General features: G+C 45.2%; 1 protein-coding gene across 4 annotated transcripts in view; it reads left to right on the top strand.

The window, feature by feature from the left end:
• The window catches only part of LOC114661632 (sulfotransferase 1C2-like), a 56,486-nt gene extending 45,851 nt beyond the window's left edge, over positions 1–10,635 (top strand). For 2 of the 4 annotated variants that reach the window (XM_051934763.1, XM_051934767.1), the window contains exon 8: positions 10,522–10,635. In XM_051934763.1, the coding sequence (XP_051790723.1) occupies positions 10,522–10,634 (113 nt within the window). In that variant the 3' untranslated portion in view covers position 10,635. Of the gene's footprint in view, positions 1–9,451; positions 9,579–10,057; positions 10,153–10,237; positions 10,419–10,521 lie in introns of all 4 variants that reach the window. The other 2 variants (XM_051934768.1, XM_051934764.1) reach the window with 2 other exon arrangements.

Below are 10,635 nucleotides of genomic sequence, written 5' to 3' on the forward strand. Positions count from 1 at the left end.
TCTGGCGACTCTCTGCCCTTAAAGTTACTGTTTGCCTTTTGCTGCACTAGTTGGACAAAGAACCTCCAGCGATGTGTGATGTAGTGGCAGCTCATTCATTCCTAGTTGACGTCACTTGTCCAGCGCCGTTGCCTTAGCAGTGGTCCTGCAGTTGACCAATCCGATTACATTTGGAAAACCAGATGTTGCTGCGTATTCCGCTTTTACGTTTTGCAGTTCAAACAAATCTTCTGTCTGGATGGCAAGCGGATAATACCATCCTATACCGCTGGCATGACGCGACCCGGTGATGTTTGTGAAATACCCGATCGGTCAGTAAGTTCACATTGAAAAGCTCCTTGCGGCTAAAAACCAGAGAGTGGACAGAACTCACAGGTAGAACACGTAGAACGGCGCCAGCTCAGCACACAACTCCAAGAGGGGAGCTCTGGGAAATCTAAAACGACTAACAAGCCAGTCGGCATCATCATGCGCTGTTCCAACTCCTCTAAAGCAGCCATGGCAGTGGAATAGTTTGGTCATTCTGTGCACCATTATGTTTTTAACAAATTGATTACAATCGGCTACCTTACATTTATCAACGATATGCGGTTAATCCAGTGTGTTTGGTAAAGTTGCGTTAGGGATGTGAATCAAATAAATTAAGGGAAACGACACAGGAACAGTAGCACTGCTTTGACGCTGGGGGCCGCCAGTTCGCAGAGCCGAGCCGAACTGTCCGCTCGCAATGCATTGAGCTGACGTGTGAATGGGCGTGGCTTTACGCCGAGATTGGGTGGAAACGGGCGTGCTGAACATTTTTAGGGGTACGCAGCGTTTATATACGAGGCCACTGGTGGTGGGGGGGACGGGACTTCAAACACGAAAGCTTCTTACCAATGAAACACTAAATGTATACATTGCTTTGAACTTACAAATACAGTAATCCCTCCTCCATCGCGGGGGTTGCGTTCCAGAGCCACCCGCGAAATAGGAAAATCCGCGAAGTAGAAACCATATGTTTATATGGTTATTTTTATATTGTCATGCTTGGGTCACAGATTTGCGCAGAAACACAGGAGGTTGTAGAGAGACAGGAACGTTATTCAAACACTGCAAACAAACATTTGTCTCTTTTTCAAAAGTTTAAACTGTGCTCCTTGACAAGACAGAGATGACAGTTCTGTCTCACCATTAAAAGAATGCAAACATATCTTCCTTTTCAAAGGAGTGCAAAGCAAGCAGTCAAAAAAAAAATCAATAGGGCTTTTTGGCTTTTAAGTATGCGAAGCACCGCCGGTACAAAGCTGTTGAAGGCGGCAGCTCACACCCCCTCCGTCAGGAGCAGAGAGAGAGAGAGAGAGAGAGAGAGATAAAAAATCAATACGTGCCCTTTGAGCTTTTAAGTATGCGAAGCTCCGTGCAGCATGTCCTTCAGGAAGCAGCTGCACACAGCCCCCCTGCTCACACCCCCCTACATCAGCGCGAGAGAGAGAGAAAGTAAGTTGGGTAGTTTCTCGGCCATCTGCCAATAGCGTCCCTTGTATGAAATCAACTGGGCAAACCAACTGAGGAAGCATGTACCAGAAATTAAAAGACCCATTGTCCGCAGAAACCCGCGAAGCAGCGAAAAATCCGCGATATATATTTAAATATGCTTACATATAAAATCCGCGATGGAGTGAAGCCACGAAAGGCGAAGCGCGATATAGCGAGGGATCACTGTAAAGACACAATTTTTATCAACTGATGTACAAAATTTCACACCACAACAATTCCACAACAGCAAAAACAGTTGTTTGTGTAAACCTTTGCACTAAACGGAAAAAATGTAGTCCAGAATTAAAACTTCTTACTGTGAGAGTGCAAAGAAAAACAAATAGAGTGCGTAAAACAAAACACTCTTAACCAGATATTTACTTTCAGTTAAGGAATGGGTATGAGAAGCAAAAAAAAAAACTCGCCTCTGCTTCTGTCCATGCCGTAAATGCAACTACTTGGATAAAAAGTCTCAAAAGCCGTTTATGGCTCAAGCCGCACCTTAACAGCGGCCAACTGCTCAGCCACCAGACACTCCTACGTCTGGCGCACCTCGCAACCCCCTCTTTCTGTCACGGGGGTCCTCAAACTCGGTCCTGCGGAGACCACTTATGGCTGCAGGTTTTTCTTCCAGCCAGACTCATAATCGGTGACAACAACTGACAGCAGCGATCTCATTTAATTAGCGGTTTTGTTTTGCTCTTCTGATATTCTACATTCAGAAAAGCGTCATGATTTTTACATTTAGAAGACAAATCTTTCTATTTTTTGCTATAGATGTAAATGCTTACCTCTCTTTTGTTGATTTCATTCTATTTTGCTCTCTTTCTCCGTCTTCGTTGTATCTTCATACTGACAATTAAAAACGAGAAGAGAAGACAGCCAGGCAAACAACACTGAAGCATGAAAGGCTGCAACTACTTTAGCGTCAGATCGACCAATTAGTAAATAATGGATTAATCAAACAATCAGAAAACCTGGAAAAATAGAATGAAAATGAAAATATTGTTAAAAGAAAAAAAGATACAGTATTCCCATAACTACTTAATACATTTTATTATTTTTTTTAACCAAACTTAGTTTTCTAATTTCTATATTGGTCCCAAAACACACAATCTGGGAAATAACAGTTCACTTAATTAGCTCAGGAGTCCAGTTAAAAACAGAAGCTGGTTGGAACAAAAACCTGCAGCCCCAGTGGGTCCCACCGGACCGAGTTTGAGAAGCCCTGGTCGATCAAGTCTGTCCGATCGATCGTAAAACTCTCACCTCTCGAGACCCTCAGCCCAACCGCACTTACAGGATCACATTGGATTTGTCTCAATTTCCTCGGGCAACTTGCCCACTCACAGGGAGATACCATTTCGGTCCTGCAGGGGGAATGTCACACCTGAAACATAAACAAACTATCAACCAATAAAAGAAATATATTTGAACACTAAATAACTTTTTAATGAATATATAATAATACATAGCAAAAAAAAAAAGAAACAAGCTACGGAGCACATCCACTAGTACCAAAATGAACATTCCCACACATCTGCAATCGCACTTGCCTTCGGCGCCACCTTTAAAACACCGGCCGTTAAATGTGGAAAACAACGCGCGTGGCTCGTAGCTGAAGTGAACATCTGGGGAAGAAAAATAATAGTAAAAACATTAATTCATTAATAAATCAATCAATCAATCAAGCAATTAATTAACAAGAAACAAACAAACAAACCGATGGTAAGTCCAAAACTTTGTTATTTTCATTTTTATTTTTTTGCGCTGTAAACCCGTTACTACTTGCGGCTCGCGTTTGATGCTTACAGTGCAGCTCGCTGTTCAGAGTCCGTTTGCACTGCGCTGGCGTCCCGGTGAGGCCATAGCGTCCAGCCCGGAGTTTCTGCTTCTGTTTCTGGCTTACATGGTACTGATGTGGAAGTCAAATCGGTAATCAACAGGACGGCTCTATGAGCGTGGGGCTTCTAATTGACATTTAAACCTCTTATTAAGGCGGCACGGTGGTCCTCCAGGACCGGAGTTGGTGATCCCTGCTATAGAGCACTGTTTCTGGGTCTGGGTTACAGGCTGGCACTGGATGGCACTGGAGGGTGGTGTGTTCCTGTTCGATGATGATAGTGGGTCATGTACTGCATCGTGGTGGGCTGCCTAAATGATCGGCCTTACAGGATAATGTATTTCAACACTTGGCTCTAACATGCTAGATTCACCAACGCTGCCCACCAATAACTCCGACAAAATCATCTTCAGTTCACAAAGGGGGCCACCCCAGTCCGCTCTGATGAAGCCTTCAAGTTCTAAATAATCACAAATCAAAGACTGGAATTGCGGTAGACAGAAGAGTTTCCTGAAGAAATTAGCGGTGGCCAAGACAGACGCTGCACCCGTGTGTGTCTGCGTGTATTTAGTTATCTGTCTACCTATTTATGTATTTATTTCTTTGTAGAGCTTCTTTAAAAAGCCAAATCTCCCCCTGGACACAAGTAAAGTTCCGCCCGTGTCACTCAGCCGCACTGTCGTAGCTCTGCAGGACACCCTGCACGTCCTCGCTGACTCTCTGCTGTACGGCTGGGCTCCGTCGCGGCGTTTAAACTTCCTTCAGTCGTGTCGTTCAGGAGGCCAACGAAACCAAACGGCTCTCAGTTAACATCAGCTTAATAAAAGTATGGAATGATTGTTTTTGTCTGCGGTCTTTACTGGTTGGTTATTTCCCAATTTCTGAAAAATATCTAATATTTTGTAAAAGTACTTGTTGTCTTCTTTAAACACTTGTGGGTTATTTAGGATTTGCATTTCGTTGATTAATGCGAGTAAAACATCGCCGTCGTCGTTTCAGCATTTTAATATTTTTGCTTTCTTCTTTCCTTGGGGCTTTTTCATTTCCCATTTGAACTCGTAATTTCATGGCCTCCTCACCCCTGCAGCGGCGACGCACAGCGGTGCCTTCTGGGAGTTTGCTCACTAATTTCTTTCATGTTATTCACGGGACCTGAGCTTCTTAAATATCAAGAAAAACTAAAAAAATGGGAGTGTTGTAAAACTCTTGACGGGTTTAGTGTGTGTGTGTGTTATAGGTGGGGTGGTATAAGCAGCGCCGGGTGGCATGGTGGCGCAGTGGGTAGTGCCTCCCAGTTAGGAGACATGGGTTCGCTTCCCTGGTCCTCTAGTTTGCATGTTCTCCCCGTGTTGGCGTGGGTTTCCTCCCACAGTCCAAAGACAGGCAGGTGAGGTGCATTGGCGATCCTAAATTGTCTCTAGTATATGCTTGGTGTGTGCCCTGTGGTGGGCTGGCATCCTGCCTGGGGTTTGTTTCCTGCCTTGCACCCTGTGTTGGCTGGGATTGGCTCCAGCAGACCCCCGTGACCCTGTAGTTAGGATATAGCGGGTTGGATAATGGATGGATGGACCTCTAATTAGGTGTGACTTTACAAACTGGTGACGCCTTACCTCTGCTTCAACAGTGCTGGTGTGTCTGTGGAAAGGCCCTGTACACCATCTCTGTGGCCCCTGCAAAAGTCACATCAACACACTAGGCAACCTCAGAAATCCCCCGTGACAATGTTTAAATAGCTGAAATGTGTGTCACTTATAGCGCTGGCCCACCCTGAGACCTCTAGGGATACCCCTTAACAAAGTGGAAAGGCCAGAATTCATCTCTTATATAGTGCCTTTTATTTTTAGCAGTCTCTCTACCTAGTAAATAATGTATTAGTATTATTATGTATTTAGTAAATTAAGCCTTCTCTATATGATAGAATGCCTTCTATTGCCTTTTGCTTTGTCTCTGTCTAGCATATTGTGCCTTTTAACATCTGTCTGCTAGATAGCATTTTTCATATCTCTGCTGTAGTGCCTTTCATATCTAAATCTTTCCTTTTAGTGTATTCTCTCTCTCTCTCTCTCTCTGTATGTGTAATATGTTTGTAATCCTGCCAACTACACCAAATTGTGTCATTGTGGTACAGAGCCACCCAAATATCAGATTGCAGTTCAGACCTATGCATGTCCTACTCCACTCTTCAATCCATCCAGTGAGCACACCAGCAGCCATGGCACAACGTCTCGGGCACAGACGTCTGAGGTTTGAGCCCCAATCAGGGTGAAACACGTGTTGTGTACTCTTTGTATTATTTCTTAGGTACTGTATATCTCGATATCTAGATAGATAGATAGATTAGGTAAATCGTGCAACATTTTCATGCAATGTTCTTTTTCTTCAATACTGTTCATCATATACTATACGAGTACATCTATATATCATTTGTTTCGTCTTCATTAGGAGAATACAATAATGATACTCATGCCAGTTTAACGTATATCATGTATTTATTTATTTTTTAATGAATTCACATGTGCTCCACTAAGAACAGTGCTGCTTGAGTTGTGCATTAGCAGTTGACAGGCCATGCAGATGGCACAATGCTAGTCAGCCATCTTGAAGCAGAGATTGTGAGTTTGTGTCTTGGTACCTCCCTGTGTGAAGTATTGTAGAAAATGTGATTATTATTATTATTATTATTTATTATTATTATTATTTAACAAAAAATTCCATTGTGCACTGATGGTGAGCGAAGCAAGCCATGAACAGAGGGCTGGGCCACCATATTCAGTCAACGAGGCACACCCCGAGTGTGTGTGTGTGAGTAGTCAAATGCGTTGCCCTCGAGGCACACATGACCGCGGTTATCAGTCATCAGCACACCATCGCGTGACGAGAACCTCCTGGTCACATCAGCTGGCCAAGGCCATTCTCTATCAGTTAAATTCACCCCATCTTAGCCATCGAGCCACTCTGCCTGCCTGACCCGAGACGCGTGACTACGGACCACCAGGCGTTGGATTCATCACTGACTCACTGAGCCCCTCAAGCTGCCACATGTGCGCGATGGATGTGTTCACATAGGGCTGGTGCTCACTCCAGACAGGCACCATTTACTTTTGTGTGTAAGCTGAACCTCCTGTAACACTTATCTGTTGTCCCCTTGTTTGTCCCTAAAGAGGAGGTCCTGTGGCTGTCGACGTGTAAACTGGCTGTTGATCAGCAGATATGTGGCTGCACAGTTTGTCCCACTGGACTATGAGTGGGTCTCAGGTCTACACATTCGTGCTGCCATTTTGTGTCTCCCCAGCATGATGTCCAACTCACTTGGTGCTCCTCGTCATGAAGCCTACAGTTCAGGACCCTCAAACCCAACCACATCAAGTGAGCGTCAGAGACTTTGTGATGTCAAAGGTGTTCCACTCATCTCATCCATGCATGAAATCTTTGGCAGGGTAGAAAAGTTCCAGGCCGAAGCAGATGACATTTTAATAGCCACCTACCCCAAGGCAGGTGAGTGACAGTGACACGCAGTTGAGAAACAGCTTGGGCAGAATCATAAAAGTGAACTGTTATGTCACACAGAAGTCACCTGCAGGTTCTAAACATTTTTGTGTCTTTTTAACTCTTCACCAAGGTACCAGCTTAATAATTGAAATCGTGGACAGCATTCGCCAAGGTGGCATCACACATAAAATCAAAACTGTCCCCAACTACGAGCGCACCCCATTTCTAGAACGGAGCAGCATGGGCACTGTTTCTGCAGGTAAGTCTCTCTATGCCAACCCAAGTGGACAACCGTGGACTCCATAGAGACTCCCTATGTCTCTTTTTGTTTTGGTGTCTCTTCAGGTGTGGACCTTCTGAAGGACATGCCATCTCCTCGACTTGTGAAAACTCATCTCCCATTCCAAATAGTGCCACAGTCCTTCTGGGACAAAGGGTGCAAGGTAAGCTCAGGGGCGTCATCATCCTCATCATCATCCCGCTCCACTCCACTTGACCTGCTCCACCAAAGCCATCTTAACCCCAGGAGTGTGATGTTTAACTCATGACTTCCTCTCACATCTCTGTCTTCTTTACCCATTCATGTCGTTAAGGGCTACAATCGGCCAACAGGCCAGAGAGGCCTCAGCCTTGTGCTAAGTCATTAGGTCCTGCTCAGATGGTTTCCCATGTTGCCTTTTTTCCACTTGAGGTGTGCTGACGTGTACTTTGCACACATGAGAGGCTCCTGAGAGTTTTTGGTGTTTTCTGTAGTGTGAAAGTTAAATAATAAAAATGCGTTTTGCTCTTAAACTTGGGTTTTGGTTGCCATTAAGGAACCGTGTGGGGAATTTTTAAAGTTCTTAAAAGGGTTTCTTTGCTTTTTTTTTTTTTTTTTTTTTTTCTCCCGAACAAGAGCAAAAATAGCTGGGGGTGTAGAGGTGTGCTTGGAAAAGTTCCTTTAGTTGTTGTTGTTATCTGTATTTGAACTGGCATCGAGGAGGCAGGGTAGAAGGTGTCTGTAAGTGAACTGATATGGGTGTCCGTAAGCAAATCACCGCGTCATCGTAACGGCAACTCCTTCGCTTAAAGGAAAAGACAAAAAAGGCCGCCGCTGACTTTAGAGCAGTAAAGGGGTGCGCAGGTCAGCGGCCATCGCTAAGACCCCCATCAGGCACAAGGGGAGTGCAAAGTCAGGAGAAGAGACAGAGAAATGTAAAGTTAATGTCCTAGAAGAGCAAAGAGCAGGCAGTTGAGAGGGACAACAGTACAGGAGCTTAAGGGGACAGAAGATGTCAAGTAGCTCCAGCAGATCTTAGTGTAACCATTTAAGGCAAATAATTAAATTTTAAGAGAAAAAAAAGTTAAGACAGTTTTACTAATCATAAATCAAATTTTAATAATGAGGCCAGTGCAATGCAAGTCCTGTTGGATGTTGGACTTTTTAGATGACAGCTCAGAGGAGCCAGTTGTCTATGAGGGCCAGCTGATCCAAGCACCTCGAGCTCAGGGTCTCTGAACTGGCCTGCATTGTAATAGAGAATTGGCGGACTTGGCCCAGGTGTCCTTTAGAGAGATCGTGTGCACCCCCAAAGGTGGCACGGGAGGAGATTCCAGACCAGACCGGTAGAAATAGGTGGGTCATAGTCACAAGGCCTGTCCAGGGGCATCAACCCCAGAATTAGAAGTTGGATGGTGTCGCTGATGATTCTGAGGTGGTAGGCAGGGATGAGGAGCCCTAATGGCCCACCCCAAAACCAGTTCCCAGAAAGAGAGAGGTAGTGATAGTGGGGGGATTCGATCATTAGGGGGATTGAAGCGCAGGTGTGCTCCAGAGTCTCGCGCGGTGTGTTGCCTTCTGGGTGTACAGGTGGGGGACCTCCCTGGAAGGGTGGATAGGCTCTTGGCCAGAGCAGGGGTTGATCCAGTTGTCATTGTCCATGTTGGAACAAATGACATACGTAAGGGTAGTCTGTCAGATCTGCAATCCAAATTCAGAGTTAGGTGCCAAGCTGAGGAGCAGAACTGACAAGCTGGTCTTCTCCGAAAGTTCTACCTGTACCACGCGCCAGTGCAGGTAAGACTGAGGAGATTAAAAGGCTTAACGCATGGCTTAAATCTTGGTGCAGGGTAGAAGGGTACAGGTTTATGGGGCATTGGGACTCCTTTTGGAACAGATGGGACCTGTTAGACCGTGACGGGTTACATCTGAGCTGGAGGGGCACCAATGTATTGGGGAGGCATATAAGTAGGCTAGTCGAGGATTGGGGGGATTAGGGGTTTAGGACAGGCCAGGTTTAGATCTGTACATGGAGGAGCAAACAATGGTGTAGAAATAAAAATGGGTAGCAATGTAAATTCTAACCCAACATTTAAATGTAGAAGGAGTAACACGTTAAAAATAACGACTTAATGCTAGAAGGATCAAAAATAAGGGAAGTGAGCTGGAGTCGTATGTAGCAGAGCATAATTCTGATATTATAGCAATATAACATCCTTTTGAATGTTTAGGAATGTTTTTTATTTTGAGCTCTGTATATCACCACACTGAGACCCACAAAACACTCGTCATTCTGTGGACTAAGATGACACATCACTTTTATTTATTATATTTTATCCCAGGTGATCTATGTTGCCCGGAATGCCAAGGATGTCCTTGTTTCGTATTTCTTCTTCCACAAGATCGCTCCTCCCCTCCCACATGCAGGGACCTGGGATGACTTCTTTGAGAGCTTTCTGTCAGGAAATGGTGAGTGTGTCCACTCTGACCTCTCGTCTCTCTCTGTTCTTGACGGTCAATGGCATAGACAGGATCCATGGAGTCATTCTCCCCTCCTTCTTCTGCTGCTTCTTCATACTGATGGCAGCTTCTCCCATCCCAGGGTTCCAAGACTCAAACCTCTCATCTCTCTGTTCTTAATGGTGAATTTCTAAGCTTGTGGTCTTGGGAAGGCACCCTGACCTGTGGAGTCATAGAGTCATTTTTCATTTGAGAACTCAAGAACAGACGCACAATTTCTCCTTCTGGCATCAGTCAATACATCTGCTTCTCTGTAAACGTTTTCTTCTGTCTCCATGGACTGCTGAGTACCTTCAGCAAGTTACATTTTATGCCAGCTGAGTCCTGAACCTGCCCGGTGAAGCTAGATGATCAGGTCTGTTGATTTAAATCATCTTTGATGCTAGTGGCATCACCTCCACTATCTTCTCTTTTCTTCTTCTTATAAGTGGCGTGGGGCTCCTGGTTTGATCACGTGACAGGCTGGTGGGACATCAGGGAAAAGCAACAGATCCTCTATGTCTTTTACGAGGACATCTTGCAGGTGAGCCCTCATCTCTAAGTTGGAAAGTTGTCTCTATGCACCAGGGTATCAGGTGGGTGTCCTTGATGATGTGCCAATATTTCAGGACCCAACACGGGAAGTGGAGAGGGTGGCACGTTTTCTGGGTCACACACTGGATAAAGGCACAATTCAGGAAATCGTGAAGCACACCTCCTTCGACATGATGAAGGACAACCCCATGACTAACTACAGCAGAATGCCCACCTGTATTGTGGATGTGAGCATCTCACCCTTCATGAGGAAAGGTCCGTGCAGCTCAAGTCTGCTGTCTCCCGTCTCAATCTGGGGGGGGGGGGTTGGTGGTCTCACTACCCAACCATTGTTACTGTTCCTTAATTGTTCATTTAGGCCAAGTGGGAGACTGGAAGAACCACTTCACTGTGGCTCAGAATAAAAGGTTCAAGGAGGAGTACATGCGGCGAATGGCCAAAACATCACTGCGTTTCAGAACGGAGCTCTGAG

Source organism: Erpetoichthys calabaricus, chromosome 12 (assembly GCF_900747795.2).
Source record: "Erpetoichthys calabaricus chromosome 12, fErpCal1.3, whole genome shotgun sequence".
NCBI lineage: Eukaryota > Metazoa > Chordata > Cladistia > Polypteriformes > Polypteridae > Erpetoichthys > Erpetoichthys calabaricus.